The 17,818-nt window shown below is 41.1% G+C and overlaps 1 protein-coding gene across 4 annotated transcripts in view; it reads left to right on the top strand.

The window, feature by feature from the left end:
- Window positions 1–17,818, top strand: part of atg13 (ATG13 autophagy related 13 homolog (S. cerevisiae)) — a 173,880-nt gene that overhangs the window by 96,890 nt on the left and 59,172 nt on the right. For 2 of the 4 annotated variants that reach the window (XM_068045973.1, XM_068045976.1), the window contains exons 9-11: window positions 3–101; window positions 7,905–7,998; window positions 11,455–11,553. In XM_068045973.1, the coding sequence (XP_067902074.1) occupies window positions 3–101; window positions 7,905–7,998; window positions 11,455–11,553 (292 nt within the window). The remainder of the gene's footprint in view (window positions 1–2; window positions 102–7,904; window positions 7,999–11,454; window positions 11,554–17,818) is intronic. The other 2 variants (XM_068045974.1, XM_068045975.1) reach the window with 2 other exon arrangements.

Raw genomic sequence — 17,818 nt, forward strand, 5'->3', positions numbered from 1 at the left:
AGGCAGCTGGAGCGGACCCAGCCAATCATGGGGATTATCATAGACCACTTTGTAGATCGTCCCTATAGTGGATCTTCACCACTACACCCGTGTAACTACAGGTGGGACAGCAACAATAGTCATTAAGTATAAAGAACACATTGTTAGCTGTACTGTGAAATCAAGATATCAATTTAGGTAACTTAATCAAGTTACCAGTTGACCCCATGCTGAAACATAAAATTTAGGCTAAGATTCTGTGAAGAATTGCATTGGATTAGAGACACACGTCTGAATTTTATGGTTGAGACAGTGTGGAGAGTGCTTTACTCTTGCTTCACACCTATGCTGCATCTGACACTGGGTTCAAAGTGTGGAAAAATATTTAATTTCCCAACTTGCAATTGAATAACATTTTTAAAAAGCAGGAGGAAGACAATCATTGTTTTTTCACAGTTTTTATTTTCATTTCATCTTCCATGCTCCTTTTTGTTTGATTATTCTCTTGTTTTTTAGTTTTAGGTACATTACACCAGTTAATGCCTATTTTTGCTCCTTCGTATTGAACTAAAATTCAAAGTGTATACTTCTAAGCCGTGTCCATGTAAACCACTACATTATAGTACTGCATTCTCTAAAGCACTCGTGTGTAAATGTGGAGAAGAATAGAGAACTCGCAGGAGCTGATAACACTAATGGTAAAACTAAGAAAAATAGGAGTTATTCATTTTAGAACTGTCAAAATAATTTCAATCTACCAGCTTTGCAATTATGAAGCTCTGAATCGGTTTAGGTTGGGAGGCTGGACCAGAATTTGAAGTGGGCTCCAGTTCCATAGGGCCTGAATCCTTTTTTAAAACATAGAAACTTTACTCCAGAAATTGGGACAAGCACATTGTGCGTCCACACATTGCCGATATCAGAGGAAGAAACGGAACAGGTGGGATGGTAAACAAAATGTTTTAATCTTCTTTGACCAAAGCAGTCTGCCCCTCCCTCCCTCTCCTCACCCCCTACACACCTCGATGGAACAGCAAGGTGCTTCTGTGAAATCCTGTCTCTTTTCCCCCCCCCCCCCCCCCGGAAGAATACTAGGAATGGCATGGGAGTCTACTGCGTTCAATCAAATTAGTCCAATCCCAGGATTTGAGGCTGGATCAGAACTGAGGCAGATTGGTAGACATAAGCCCCGTGCCACCGCAATTCTGACAGTGGAGATGCACCCAAGAACTTTTGGAATTTATAATTTTCTATGTGTGCGCCATTTTGAAAACCAGGAATTATCAAAGTGAATCAACCCTGAACTAAAACTGACAATAGCTGAACTAACTGTTAATGTTAGGTAAGAGTAATATTGCATCTTTACTATCGAGGGGGAGCCATTGAAAAGTATTGCAGTAACATCACAGGCAGCAGTATGCAGAATATACTTTGTATGCTTAGACGAAAAAGAGGTCATTAAATCAATAAGTTGGATGGGTTGAAATTCCTCCTGTTTTTCGCTGGGGATTTGCATTGCTCCTCTCAGTTTTAATTGTTAGAAGTTATTGGGGAGAATGCAAATAGAAACCTGCCTAATATAGTGCATTGGAAAAACAAAAGGTTCGGGTAGTTCTGTAGTATGATGGTATGGTACCTCATCATATTGGGACAAGGACTGTAGCCAGTGATCCTCAATATATTCAGCTGCCTATCTCAGTCCAGCTGTTGGAACAGAACGCGGCTGCCATTTATCGATCAAGTGCATCCCTAAGTGGGAGGTGGAAGGTTGAAGCTCGAGTTGTTCTTGTTGCCATTTAAGAACAGCATGGGAAGCATGCTGTTTCAGCCAAACAATGATGTGAGGTTTGGGAAAACAAACTGCTGATGTCGATCACCAGTTCACTGAATATGTTGACATGTATGAAGTATATGCTGTATACTTATAATTGGCTTCAGAAGTGGCAGAGGTATGTTTTCAGATAAATTACAATGTTCAGTAGCAACTTAAAGCCCATTTAAGGTTTTATATTAATATTCCACTGATGGCATTTTTATTCATTTTAGGTTCAACATTAATACTGTATCTTTTTCCATTTGCAAAATAATTAAGCTGATATAATGACATGCAGAGTCCTTTGGCCCCTTTTTGAGCCCATTTCTCTTAACTGCATCTGGACATAGGTTTGTAGTTTGATTTTTCCCTCCTTGCATCTCCCTGAATCATGCATCTTTCCCAACTGGATGAACAGGTTGGTGGCCTATTCTCCAATTTCAACTAGTGCAGCTATATCATTGGTACTAGGAGTTGTGTGAGAGGGCCAGAGGATTGGCATTTCAATTTTCTTTCTTTCTTGTAGAACCAACAATATCAGCTTAGTGTGTTTGCCTCTTTATCAACTGTTTAAGCTGACTTTGATGCCCTTGTCCCCAGTAGTATCTTTACTCTCTCTCACCCTATTTGTTCCTCTCCCTCAAGTGCAAGGGGTGCAACCTTGAGCATGTCTGACACAACCAGGCTTGGTCCTCCATCGCCCAATCTGGCTACACAACAGCAGTTAACACTGCAGGATCATCCTAGAAACAAAGATAACCCCTGCTTTTCTTTTTAACAGGTTCTTTAAACCCCTTCTACCCTCTCCATTTTTCATCCAAGGGGTTCATGGACTTTTGTCATTAAGATTCAGATCCTTCTGCCACAACCTCTCCCCAGGATATCCTAGCCCCATCCCTGAACCCACGTCTTCCTCTATTTTCTTTTCTATCTCCGTACATGTTCACTGTGAGACCCACATCCTACTCCCTTGACCCCATTCCCATTAAACTGCTGACCACGCATCTTCTCTTCCTGACTCCCATGCAAGCTAACATTGTAAATGTTTCCCTCTGATTTCCGTTCAGAACAGTCATCATTAACCACATCCTCAAAAGAGTCAGTGTGAGGTTTTTTTTGTCCTTGTGAATCACCACCTCGTCTTCAACCTCCCTTTCTGCTCCAGAGCCCTTGAACATGTAGCCTCACAAATCATTCCATTTTTCCCAAAACTTCTTTTTGGAACTCTCCAATCAGGTTTCCACCCATGTCACAGCACAGAAAAGGCCCGAATCAAAACTACAAATGGCATCCTTTGTGACTGTGACCAGGGAAATGTCTCTCCTCATCCATCTCAGCTCTCTGCAGCCTTTGACATGGTCAACCATCGTCTTCCTTCAACATCCTTACTCTGTTCTCCAGTTTATTTAGGGAACTTGCTTGGTTCCACTCTTACCTATTCAATTATAGCCAAAGTATCTTCAGCAATTGTTTCTCTTCTCACCCCCAAACTATTACCTCGAGAGTATTCCAAGGTTCTATCCCCAGTTCCCTCCTTTTTCTCATATACATGCTTCCCCTTGGCAACATCATACGCAGACATGGGATCCGGTTCCATGTGTTGTCAGATTGCATGAGCTGCAATTTCCTCCAGTTAAACATTGGGAAAAGCAAAACTTTTATCTGTGATTTTGTGATGTGCCACAAACTTTGTACCCTCGTTTCCAGTTTCATCCTGATCCAGTGTCCTGTATCTATCTATAATCCCCTCTCTGAGACAGTCTATTTCCTCTTCCTTAACCTTGCCTATCTCTCCCCCTACCTCAGCCTATCTCTTTTGTCACCTCCAGACTCAACCACTTCAATGCCATCCTGGCCGGCCTCCTAACCTGCACGCTGCAGCTCATCCAAAACTGTTGGCCATATCCTATCCTGCGTTGTCCCACTCATCCATCATCCCTGTTCTTGTTGGTCTACATTGCGTCCCAGTCCCTCAAACGAAAAATTATTTTCCTTGTGTTAAAATCCTATCATGTCCTTGCTCCTATCTATCACTGAAACCTTCCTCAGCCCTACAACCATTCCTCTAATTCTGATGACTTATCTATTCTCCATTCTTTTTGCCCCATTGGTAGCTGTGCCTTCAGCTGCCTAGCCCCTATGTTCTGAAATATCCTCCCTTCACCTCTCCACCTCCCCCTTCTCCTTATAAAACCCACTTTAAATCATACTTCTTTGACCAAACTTTCAGTCAGCTCTCCCAGTATCTCCTCCTCCTTTGACATCACTTTTTATTCAATCACACTTCTGTGAAGTGCATTGGGATAAAAGGTGCTGTGCAAATACAAGTTGATGTTGTTGGCTGAGCATCATGCTGGTGTTGCCCTGTGGATATGAAAATGGGAAAGAGGAGGCAGTGGCGTAGTGTTAATGTCACTCGACTATTAATCCAGAGCCCAGGCTAATGCTCTGGGGACGAGTTCGAATCCCATCATGGCAGATGTTGAAATTTGAATTCAATTAATAAATCCGGAATTAACAGCTAGTCGAATGGTAGCCATGAAACCATTGTCAATTGTTGTAAAAACCCATCTAGTTCACTAATGTCCTTCAGGGAAGGAAATCTGCTGTCCTTACCTGGTCTGGCCTACATGTGACTCCAGACCCACAGCAATGTGGTTGACTCTTAAAATGCCCTCTGAAATGGCCTAGCCAGCGACACCCCCATCCCACAAAAACAAATTTTAAAAAATGGGGTGAGTTTAGTGATCCTCCAGGGCTACCTACATCAGCCAGTACTGATGTTCATTGTGTGAGAGGTGGCAAATGTCTTTCCTTCTCTGCCTGGAGCTTACAATTTTGGAAGGAATCTGAAAAAGTTGTAGCCAGGATGGAGGACTTGAGGCAGCGCATAACCAACCTGAAGCCTGGGCAGGTTTCAAGTTTGCATATTCAAGATTGGTTACTCAGAGTGGAGAATCCTGAATGTGAACCTGCATTCTACTCTGTACCACCCTTTTTATTGGAGGTAGTTTTGACAAGAATTTCTCTCAGAAAGATTGCAGATCAGTCCAGACTTTTTTCCCCCAGGTTGTTAGTAGTTCCTAAGCGTGGGAAGCTTAAAACAAAAGATAGCTTCAGATATATATCCAAATTTAAAAAAAGGATTTTATAAAACCTAAAGTGTACCAGCAAAAGTTATAAACTTTCTTTTTGCAGTAGAAACCCAGCCCCCACTCCCAGCCACTATCCCATGAAAGGTGCTGGCTGGGGTAGACTGGAGCAGGTCTCTGCCAAGGCACCTCTCTAATTGGCTGCAGGTTGTTGACTCTTTTTTTATTAGTTCTTGGGATGTGAGCATCGCTGGCAAGGCCAGCTTTTTTGCCCATTCCTAATTACCCTTGAGAAGGTGGTAGGGAGCTGCCTTTCTGAATCGTTGTAGTCCATGTGGTGCATGTATAACCACAGTGCTGTTAGGGAGAGAGTTCCAAGATTTTGATCCAGCGACAGTGTAGGAACAGCGATTATAGTTCGAATTCAGGAACATTTTTCTATTTCCATTTCTGGGTTGTTTAAGATCTGCCATCAACAAGTCACTGGATTGCATTTGAGAAGTTGTATGGATTCTGCCACTGTCTGCAAAATGGGAAATGCCAGTATTCCATGGGGTAGCTATGATTCTGTGACACGAGGTACAAAAGTCCAACAGATTCTGGGCTGAAAAAATGGTTCATTCAAGTGTAGAATTATTGTTTCTCTTCATAATTAACAGCAAATTGCTAAAGAAATTGTACCTATCCAAAGGCATGTAGTAGAACAGTTTTGTTTGAACACCATTAGGTACAGAGAAAAGTGTTCTTTCTTGTTAAGAAAGTTTTCACTTTTTTTTAGATGTAATAGTAATGAAGTCAAGGCTGTGCAATTTCAAGATGTGGAATTTCTTCCCTACAGTCTTTCCTTTATCTACTTCTTGATTCCCCGCTAGCTTTCCCCATTGTAAGTGTGTTGGAATGAATACCTGGTATTCAATAAATACCAGTGCTCTCACCCCCATGATTTTTCAGCTTGTTATGCCACAGCCATTTTCCATTTAAGCAGTTGACCTGCTAAACAGGGCTTTCAGTTATCTAACCCAATTGATTTCAGCTCATTAATCAACCGGTTTTGCAGAAGCCCTATTGCTCAGCTCAACCTCTATATTCTAAATGAGTAAATTACAACTATTTACAATTTGAAAATCCTTTTTATTGCCCATCCCTGGTTTCTCTGACAAGGTGGTAGTAAACTGTCTTCATCATAAGAACATATGAAATAGGAGCAGATACGGCCATCATGGTGATTGTTTTTATAACAGAGTGGCTTACTAAATCGCTTCAGAGGGCATGAAGAATCAACCACATAGAGTGGGACAGGTAAGGGCGGCAGGTGACATCAGTGAACCAGATGGCTTTTTATGACCATCTGATTGATAATACGGTAACCACAGAGAAGGTATTTTTTTCTGTTTCTAAAATTCTAACTATTTCCTAGTTTGTTTAATGTGGCACTGAGCCAAGCATAAGTTACTGAATGTAACTCCAACTGGTTGCTGTATCTGTCTGTTACGACAGGTGAGAAAGAGGCCTAGGGTTCCCTTTCAGCCTTCACCTGGTCCTGCTGTAACAGGGTTTTATTTTTAAACACAGTGTATTTAGCTCCCCCTTGGTGAATCCTTGTTCACCGCTTTCCAATTATAAGGTAAAGAAACAAGCACAAACAGGCTTTCTTAGGTTTAAAGAAGAAAGGTGAAATTTTATTAAACTTAAGCTCTAATTCGGTTAACGCCTAAGGTACACGACGCACCCACGCTAGCGTGCATACACGATACACACATGCAGATAGGGACGGAAAAAGCTAAAGAAAAATAAAGTGGAAAAGTTTGAGGCAATCTCTGCAGAGGGGTTTTTTGTTTCTGTGCTTTGAGCTTGCTGTAGTCCTTGAGTGTAGGTAGACCTTGCTTTTCATTGGGGCCCAGTATTGTTCTTAAACCTTGTTCACTGTAAGAGACTTTTCTCTGAGGGTTCATGTGTCTTCAGGGAGTTTTGGAGTTCCGTGAGAAAGAGATCGGAGGAGACAAGCAGATAGCAGGTCATCTTCAGTCCAGGAGCAAAGAGCTTTCAGCCAGTTCAAATACTGTCTCTACAATTTAAAACTCCCCAAGTTGGCCAGCAGGCTAGTCACATGACTGGTATAACCATTTCTGGCTTTGTGTATTGGGTGGGTCAGGGAATGGGTCCTTTGTTCCAAGAAGTGTCTGTTAATATGCAAAAATGTCCTTCCAGCCAGGGGCTTGGCAACCCCTTGTATCAGGCTGCCTTTTCTTCCCAGCAGCAATTTTAGTGTCCGTGTGGCAAAATTAATATGCATCATTCTTGGCAGGGGGTGCCTGCATGACAGTCTGTCAACAAGAAATGCTGCTGTCACTGTCACTTCAAATATGCAATGAGATACAGTGTCATACTTTTTACCCTCAAATTTGTCATGGGAAAACTTTGAGCTGTACCTTTTAATGGAGGTTTTGATCATTATACTGGGAAATGTAATATTGTAAATACCTGTTTACAAGGAGAAAAGCCATCAGTTTGGCTAGATTACACTGCAGACACAGCTGTCTCTCAGGATTAAGTGAAACTCAGGTACCTAGGTGCTAAGTAACAACTGTTACTATAAACAGCTGAGCAATGCAATGGGAAAACAAGATGCTGAGCAGAGTAAACTAGTTTTAAATAGTTTAAAGTAGAAAAACTGGACAGACTCGCTACAGAAATTGCATTTTCATGCTGCAGAATTTGGTTAGGTTTATCACAGAATTCAAGGATCCCTCGTTGGTTTAATCCCATTGTGACGACTTGAAACTTTGGATGCTTGTATTGTTTATCAAAGCTCTGAAGTGAGAACTGGGCTAGAAAAAATACAGTCTTTACCAGGGAATTAGATAGCCATAAAATTTATAAACAATGTTTACTAAATGCTTCAATTTTGTAGTATAGAATAGTTGCAAATCTGAGTAAAGTTTATCTTCACTCTAATTACAGTTTTGACAGTGGTATGAAAAAGTGCTAAAGTAGGTCAAAATATTCATTGGTTTCTGCAGGGCAACTGGTGAAGACGATGCAGGTACTTTTCCTTCCGTGGAAGACTCCCAGGAAGTCTGCACTACTTCTTTCTCCACTTCTCCTCCCTCACAGGTAAGGCACAGAAAACATGCTAACCTGTTTATGACCAATTAATGAAATGCTATATGAGTCCAGTCTCTTTCCAGCAGGTCGTAATGCTCGTCTTCTACTGTACTTTTAAAGAATAGGTAAACATTTAGCAACCAAAATTAGTTGTAATAAATTAAGGTGGTCTAATTGATCCCCAGGTCTTTACTTATAGCAACATATATGGATTGGGCACATGCTTCTTCCTTTGACTGCTTGTGAGCAGGAATTGGTGTTTTATGATTGTTGGAAGGGACAGGGGTTTGCAGGTCTGTAATCTGAATGGCTGAAATTACTGTACAACACTATAACAATGCATAAAAATACAAGGCCTTTATGTTGATCTAGCTATTTATATTAAAATTTTACACAAGGCATTTTTGAAATGCAATGTCTATAAAATGCATATGTCTATTGCTAAATCTAAAACCAAGCCCTCTTTAGCATCGTCCATTGTACGTGAATATCTTCTAAATGCTTTTATTATTGTATGCATGCCCAATATCAAGATATTTGTGAATGATGCACTGCACACCACAGAATTATTCACTGATATTTTTACAACCTCAATCACTAGTTGGGTATATAGTTGGGCAGAAAATATGTTGATGTACATCAGTCATATAAATAAATGTCCTATGACCCCCTCACGCTTACCCCCAGCTTTACTTCTTGGTACGCTGCGACTTAAACAAGCTACTGCACAAATTTCCCACACTCCATCCCAAAACTGGAGATGGATCAGAGAAATTATTGCAAATCCCTAAACAATTAGATGGTAGAACATAAAATTTAATGAACTTTGCAGTCTATTCTGATATCATGTCATGATACTCACAAATATTTAGAGCCATTGGTTGTCACAATTGGGGGAAAAAATGGAAACTTTGTGACAGACTAAAATGGTTTAATATTGAAGCAGGCGAAATGGTAATTATCTCCAAGCAAGTTGTATACAATCTACCTCATATGTCACCGATATGGCTTGGTAAACAATTTGGACTTGCATTTCTTCACGTGCACTGTATTAAAGTATTATTTGTGACTGCAACTGCAAGATACAAGATCATATTGGGGTTGCTCACCTGTGTTCAGTAATCTGGGCTCACTGACATGATTTGTAAACAATTTAATAAAAGCCAATAAGTGCACCCACGTACATTATATAGAGCAAAGTCTTTTTTAAAAAAAGGTTAGTTTATTTTACATTCATTCTTCAAAGAGTTGAGTGATCTTTTAGTGCAATCCTACATTTATTGTATCAGTGCTGTTGGAGGCATTGAAATTCCTCCCCCGGAGATAGTTTCACCTTGCCTTTCGTGGCCCTAGACAGGAAAGGAAAATGGCTGCGTCCAGACATTTTGGTTCTGGCTGCAGGCAGACTGCACTTTTGACCCTGCTGGTATGTGCAAATTCTGCCTGACACTGGGGAAGATTTCCAGCCAAAATGAGAAAATTGTTGATGTGACTTTTGAGCAACTGCATATGCACAGTTGTTGCATCACTGGCAATTCACTCTGCAGTGGAAAGATTTGTCATTTAGAGATATTTGGCAATATCATTCATCATATAAACAGTGCATTAAACTAAGACTCCAAACTGAATCTGCATTTATCACCATTAAAAGATACACATGACCTGAATTGAAACTGAAATTTTGTAGGTCACTAAAGGATCATTTGGCAAAGACAATGTCCTGATATTAATGGGGAGGCGGAGAGGGTAAAGGGGAGATGAATCCGACAAAGCCAGGAAGGTGTACAGCCTGGCCACATGAGCAGGAGGGAACAATAGTGGCAGGAGGCCCCAGCCAGGGACTCTTGGGGACAGTCTTAGCATTGGGAAGGAAGCTCCAGTTGGCAATTGGGAAGGGGGAATGTCGGTAATAGGGAAAGAAGAGGTGGTTGGCAGGTTGGTGTGGAGGTGGAGACTGGAACTAGGAACGAGGCTCTAATTGGCAATCGGGAAGGTGGGTGGAAGCTGGAGATCAGGGGTAGTAGAGGGGGGTTGGCGGTCAGCACTGTGGGAGGCTAAAGGTTTCCTTGAAAGGCATCAAGGGAGCACTCCAGCTCTTCTTGGCCAGCAAGGCGTGCTAGATGAGTCATTCACCTTGGGAAGCCAGTAGCTCCCACCTCACTTCAGCTGTTGGGAAATCCACAGCTTAGGGCCCCCTCTCCATGCTTTCTGTTAAATTTAAGTCATGTTGCCGTGATGTCATTAGGCTTTGGATGGTAATTGGGCCCTCACCTGCCTTTTGCACGAACCTCATCTGTGACCTGATTCCTGCAGTTAAAGATTTAATGGGGCAGGACTGGGGTCCAGTTTCTTGATCTTGATATTGTAAACCCCTGCACCCCAGACTCTTTCCCACCCTGGCGGAGTGGGGTAGGGTGCGGAGAGAGAGTAAAAATTGGGGTCAATGTGTAGTTCCTCTATGCAGATCAGAATTTTCCCTGGTCTCTGCTGAGTAAGCTGATGGTAGCTTTGTTGCTGAAGGACTGCTACAATTAGACTCAGTACCCATGGCAAGAAGAAGAAACTGGTCAGGGCTCCTGCTGGCGATCATTATCCAGTGATCCCAGGTGCATGGACAGAATCCAGTTCAGCTGGGCACATCTCACAATTTAGGTTCCCATGTGAAACATGGACTCTTGGTGGGTACCTATGGAATCACCAGAGAGACGGTGGTTTAGTGGTAATGTCACTGGATTAGTAATCCAGAGGCCAAGGCTAATGCTCAGGGGACACAGGTTCAAATCCCACCTCAGCAGCTGGTAGAATTTAAATTCAATTAATTAAAGTCTGGAATTGAAAGCTAGTCTCAGTAATGGCACCATTACTATCATCGATTATCTTTAAAACCCATCTGGTTCACTAATGTCCTCTGGGGAAGAAAATCTGCTGTCCTTACCTGGTCTGGCCTACATGTAACTCTACATGTAACTGCCCTCTGAAATGGCCTAGCAAGCCACTCAAGTCAAGGCCAATAGGAATTGGCAGCAAATGCTGGCCTTGCCAGCGATGCCCACATCCCAAGAAAGAATTTTTAACAAACCTGTGAATCAAGACCTCGAGGAGAAAATTGACAGGGAGCAAAGCTAAATTTGGAAGTTTGAAGTCTCAGATCTCTGTGTCTTTGGAGCTTTGGAACGCAATCCCACAAGCAACTAGTTGGAGGTTTGAATTGACTACCAAAAATAGATGTAAATGGATGAGATTGCATCTGTGTCCAATATGGTTCTTTGCTTTATCATCAGGCTTCTCTCCTCTCAATTTTGATGTTACACAGTGATGGTTTGGCTTTCATGAATATGTTTTGAAATGTCTTTTTTCAAATATTGTTAACTCACATTTCAAAGTTGAGATTTCATGCTCTTATTTTCTTCTCTCTAAGTTCTGTTTCCTTTTCTTTTTCTCTTTTTTGTGTATGTCTGTGTATAGTGTGTGTTTACTGTTAGTAAGACACATTTTCAGACTCCCAGGCCAGTGGTGATGGACACTCTGAAGGTCCCCCTGCTAGGTTTGACCTTTACGCATCAAGTGAGTTATAACAGAATTGCAAGTAACCGGCTGCATTTTGTTTGAAGCCAAACAAGAAATTGTTCAGGCAGTGAATCTTAAATTACTTCTTGGCTGCTTTTCTGGATTTAAAGGGAAAAGAAATATTGGTAAAGTTCTTTTTTTATGCCAAGGTATTTTTGCTGTGAAAATACCTCTTCTGATATGCAAGGTGGAATCACCACCCACCACCACCCCGAACATTTATTCTATCTTAGTGCTTGTGATCCTTTGACATTACTGACTGGGAGGTGTCCTGAAGTGTCCTGATTAACTTGAGCAAGAGTCATGACTTTCAGTTTGCCTGAAAACTAAATGGAGTCAGTTTTCTGTGGAAAAACAATGCTGTCAGCCAATAACATGGTTTGTCGGCAACTTCGGATCAACTTTCCCCTGGACCAAAGCCTGGAGCCCCTTGCAATCAGCCAAATAAAGGTGATCTGTTCCCCATCCACATGCTGTCTCAAAGTGAGCTAGCAACAATGGAATCATCTGAGGGGGACCTGACTATTGTTTAGTTAAAAGAAAAAATAAATTCCATATTAAGAATCTTAAAAACTGATCTGATTGTGTAACTCTTTGGCCATATTTTACAATGAAATTTATAATTAGTCTATTCCTGATAATTTGGAGACATTTTTTCTGGTTTCAGCAGCTGAGGCAGGGGCAGAATCCGGTGATGTTCTGGAGGTGGAAAGAAGTGGTTTTAGTGATGGCGCGATGTGAAAGTTCATCTTGGGGTCAACTATAATGACAAGCTTGCAAACAGTCTGCTTCAGCCTTGGACAGTTGACAGGGAGAGAGATGGAGTTGGTGCCTAGGGAGTGGAGTTTGTGGGGGGGGGACCAAATTTTTATTGATATTAATACTTAATGGGAGAGAATTTCTGCTCGTCCAGTCAGAGAAGCAGTCTGACAATCTAGAGATAGTGGAGGGGTTGAGAGAGGTGATGGTGACATAGAGCTGGATATCGTCAGCATACATGTTGAAACTGGCATGCTTTTGTATGTCGCTGAGGGATAGCATGTAGAAGAGAAAGAGGAGGGGGCCAGGGATAGATTCTTTCGGTACACTAGAGCTGGAGCAGGAAGAGAAGTTTCTGCAGGTGATTCTCTGGCTATGATTAGATAGATAGCAATGGAACCAGGCTAGTGGAGTCCCACCCAGCCGGACGACAGTGGAGAAGTGTTGGAGGAGGATGGTGTGATCCACCATGTCAGGACGAGAAGGACAAAGAGGGATAGTTTACCTTTGTCGCAATCACAGGATTTCATTTGTGGGCATAAGTGGCTATTTGGTGCTAAAAATGTGAATTGTCAGATAATTTGAATGAACCATCTATAAACTAACTTGCAACTTGTCTTTTTTTTAGTCAAATGGTCTGTGTGGTGTGTAATTGGATCCAGTTTATCCTTATAAAGGCATGAATCAGGCAAGGTTCTTGCTTCAGATTACCAACCAGCAACTTCAGTGGGAAGTGTACATAAGGATGTTAGGCGAGAATAAATGTGTCCCAACAGTTGAATAAGTTCCAAAGCCCACATGACTAAAATTATGTGAGGTATCACCATCTGTAGAATCCAACCCCATTGTAATTGTACATAATTCAAGTGAAGTTTTTTTTTAAAAGTGAATGTCTGGAAAGCATCAAGCTATTCAGGTTTGAGAGAGCTGCATCTCCAACAGGTAAATAACAAATGTAGTGTTGAAGTGTACTGTTACCAATATTTGTTTAGCGGACCTTGGTTGAGGTAACATTTAGAAGGGCTATACAAATATTTTGTTGTTTCTCTCTGTCTATATACAAAGTGACATCAAATTTTGTGTTGGATAGGGAGCATACGCCCATTGGTTAAGACAGTCATTTTAAAAAGCATGAAATAAAGAGTATATTTTTAAAAGATCCAGTTTACTTTTTCAAGATGCTTTCGGACCAATTTCAGCCCAAAAGAATTCAAAATCCCAGCTGGTGATCTCTGTCTAAATGACACTGATGTAGGGAGTGGATCGCTATGTTGATAACAGAGTCCTTATGACTGACTAAATAAAATGGGGAAAGGGACTCATGGAGGGAAACAATCAGGAAAATTTGAAGTGTCATCGGTCATGTCATTTGTGAGAATGCAGGAGGATTCTCCACTTGCAAGCAGGGAAAATAGGGGAGACTTCACTGGCATTTGCCATGTAGCATTTAACTTTTAGCTGTAGGAAGAAATTGCAGGAGCACATAAGCAGCTCTCCAGCCTGTTCTCTCAGCTGGGCAAAGTGAATTGGGAAGATTTTATTGGCCGGAAATGGAGGCCATAAAAATAATTGTAAAAACTGTTGTCTTGCATTTTGCTTTTTCTCTAAGTCACTTTTTTGTAGTTATGTTTTCCTCTTTCTGTCCATCTGTCCTGTTTTCAACTCTCCTGATTTCCTGTGGCCTAAGAAATTTGAACAGCATGAGTATACATCATGGCCACAAAGATCAGTGAAATTTATAGAGGCTTTGCAACCCAAGCACTCAACCTTATTCAGGCCTTGATATAAAAGCAGACTTCCTTGTGTGTATCTACGGCAATCTTTTATACCACCTCCCAGTTGATATTTGAACAGGTCTTCTGGAAAGGAAAAGGGGATTGTGGTAGCTGGCTGCTGGTTGTACTCGCTTAAATAAATTTTGCTATATCCATGCAGAAAGCAATCCCAGTTTTAGTCTCATAATTTTCTGTTTTGTTTGTGTGTGAGTAGATCTGTGCACCACACACAGACATACTCAGGGTCATTCACCCTTGTTAACTGTACATTAACAGATGAATCACTAATTCTAGTCAGTTAGTCACACTTCACAGACTTTGCTCTGTGTATACCTGTTAACTTCATGAACAGAAAGTAGCAGTCGTATTTATGTTTCTTAAAAAACACTATCAATAGGAACAATTTATGAGTGAATACACCACATTTTTAAGCTTATTTTTGTGAAATGATGACAGTTTGATGATAAACAAGTGAATAGTAATTGAAGTCTTTTTTTACCCACTTAAATAGCTTGGACCAACCCAGAAAGTTTATTGTTTGGCACATTTAGTTGCTACATTAAGGAATAAGAATTTTTTTTTACACTGCTAGTACTTTGTGGATAAGCTGCAGAGTGGATAAGCTGCAGGCTGCTAAATGTTCATGGTGGCGGGAATGTCTTAGTCTTACAATTTACTTGAGGAGGTTAATAATTATCATTTCATTAACATGACTGTCCCTTCAGTTATATAGACAACTTGAAGTTGAGGTATATTTGGTGATTTGCAAAACTTCAGACATACTGGCATTGGCTCAAATTGAAGGCTTACAATGGGAATGATTAGGATCTTGGAAAAGTCCATTTCCTACTACGTGCAGTTGAGAGTCTAGTCTCTCTCAATCCTCTATTTCCTAGTTCGGACAGTTAACACTGACAGCAAATGAAAACAGAAACACTAAGGATATAAGCTAAAAACTGGATATCCAGGCATAGGATGTATGTTGAGACTCATCAACAGTTTGAAGTGTTTGCATTATCCTTGAGGCTAATGGCATTACAAGAAAAGCACCATAAGTTGCCACTTCAGTATACTAGGGTGACCACTACTTGCCTCATGCATAAAGAGACCCACCCGATGTATATCAAATCAGAATGGTGAGTGACTTGGAGGGGAAATTGGAGGTGATAGTCTTCCCATGCATCTATTGCCAAAGAAATCTTGACAAGTCTCTGCAGTGCATCCTATATTACATACTGCATCCATGGAATGCCAGTGATGAAGGAAGTGGATGTTTAAGCCAGTGGATGGGATCCTAATAAAGTGGATTGCTTTGTCCTACACAATGTCGAGCTTCTTGTCTGTTGTTGCAATTACCCCATCCAGGCAAATAGAGACTATTCCATCACCCTCTTGACTTGCACCTTGTAGGTGTGGAAAGTTGAGATGTGATCCAGTCGTCACTGTATACTCAGCCTCTAACCTGCTCCAGTAGCCACAGCATCTGTGATTGTCCAGTTAAATTTATAGCGAATGATGACCACAGGATGTTGATGGTGCGGGATTCAATGATGGTAATGTCACTGAATATCAATGGTGGTGTTGATGTGAAACAAGACAATGAAGGGTTTAATAATGAAGAATTGGAAATCGAGAGACTGGGCAGCAAGTTTGTGGAATATGGTGGGGACCAAAGTGATGGGTTTGTGGGAGAAGATTTGAGTTAAGAGTTCTGGACATACTGTAGTTTATGTATGGTGAAGGAGGTGAGGCCAATCGGGAATTAAATTAATTTTGATAATAGCATGGTTTAGGATTTTTTTCACTCGAGGGAGAACAGTTGAGTACATTTGGGCAATGTTCTGAAGGAGGAAGAATGCAATCTTGACAACTTATTAGATGTGAGGTAAAAAGGTCAACACAAGTTGCAATACCCTCCATATATATATTTGTTTGTTTAGTAGTGTTGCTCTGTTTAAACTATTGATTTGGTAAATTGTTCGACTGCATTTTTGTCAAAAGGAGTGTTCAGAACTTCATAGATATGCAAAATGAATGAAAGATTAGATATTACAAATCAGTGTTGAATAATTGGAGACATGTCTGCATCAAACATGCAAATCTATGAAATAGAACAAAGTACTTTCTCAAACAAGGAGCAATGATAATTAAGTTCAAAGAACGAAATTAATTTAATCTTTAAGTTAAATAAACATCAGCATATGCTGCAAGATGGAATATCTGTTCTGGAAAATTTGAACTCCAAAGACTTAGGAGCTTTTTAATTAAACATTTTCAGAACTTTCTACTCTTCCTTGCTTTTCATCCTCCTCCACCACCCCACCCCCCCCCCCCCAACACCCCTGCCGCCACCTCCAAAAAAAACCCCAAAAATAGCATTTTCGCAGCGAAGTTACAGTTCTCTTGGCAAAAGGGAGGAACTTTCAAATTTGGTGTTTTTATTTGAGGTTAGGACTGCCTTGTTTTTATTTCTTCTCTAGCCACATCCTGCAGAATTATCATTCAGAAACAGTTGGTTATGCTGTCCTAACGTGTTGCAAAGCACCATGCAACAACAGTCCAGAAAATTAGCAATGCCATAGTCATCAGAGCCATCTCTTGACTGCTGTTGTATAATTCTCAGCAGCCAGTTCAGAACACTATATTTGTTATGTAGTTGATGGTTTATCTTGTATCTTTGACTCAGTGATTCTCCACAGCTTTGTCCTCTCTCATTCTGTTGTTTCCTTATCAGTGATCACTTCTTGTCATCGTCCAACTTGATCCACGCCTTTGCTGATGATTCCACATTCAACAACTATTTTTAGATTGCACTATCTTCCAGTGTTACAACGGTGCCGTGACTTATTCACTATATCTTTTTGATCTCCACATTTTTTATTGTGGCAATGAAAATCTTGTAATACACTACCATTCTTACTTGAGGTTCCATTTTTAGTCCTTCACCTTGGCCTCACAATCTTCTGACCTTTTAAATGGAGTGGAATATTTTGCATTCTGAAGACTTTTTGCAACAAGCTTGATTTCATTTATTTGTACTAAACACTTTTTTTTTTCCAAACAGCAATTCCTAAAGAAAGATGGAGGCTGTCCAAAACTTGATTATTGCTCCCATATCTGGACAGGCTGTTCCAGCACTTCTCTTATACTTCTCTCACCTCCTTGATGGAATACAAGAAAATGCTGAGTGTCCGATGAGCACTGTCTCTTCAACCTCTGTCTCAACCTTTTTTTTGTCTTCATCCTATCCACATTGAACTAAAGTTTACACACTGGACCTCTCTCTCCAAAAGCACCGCTTCACCTTATCACAAAGCTGTTCTACTCCGCAGTTTCATTTCATCCTTCGTCTCATCCGGTGCATTCACAAAAAACCTTGTTTCTTCCTTTCAGGTGTTAAGGAACGCAAACTCCTTACTAATGCCACTCCAGATCATCCTTTCCCATCACTTCCCGCTGACCCCATCCCTTCTGATCTGACCCCTTTCCATGTATTCACTATACCCTCAGAGCTCCCCCTCTCTGACAGTGAACGATCTGTACTCAGCAAAGGACTCCGCTTTATCCCCTTACGCCCCCACCTCAATGAATTTTGGACTCTGCATGATGTTGAGTTCTTCTTCCATCGCCTTCATCTCCATACTCACTTCTTGGACCAGGAGTCCTCCCCCGCCACCCCCCCCCCCCCCTCCCTCCCCCACCAGCAGACCCATTCACACGCCTCCAGA

Source organism: Heterodontus francisci, chromosome 14, assembly GCF_036365525.1.
Source record: "Heterodontus francisci isolate sHetFra1 chromosome 14, sHetFra1.hap1, whole genome shotgun sequence".
In the NCBI taxonomy this organism is placed as follows: domain Eukaryota; kingdom Metazoa; phylum Chordata; class Chondrichthyes; order Heterodontiformes; family Heterodontidae; genus Heterodontus; species Heterodontus francisci.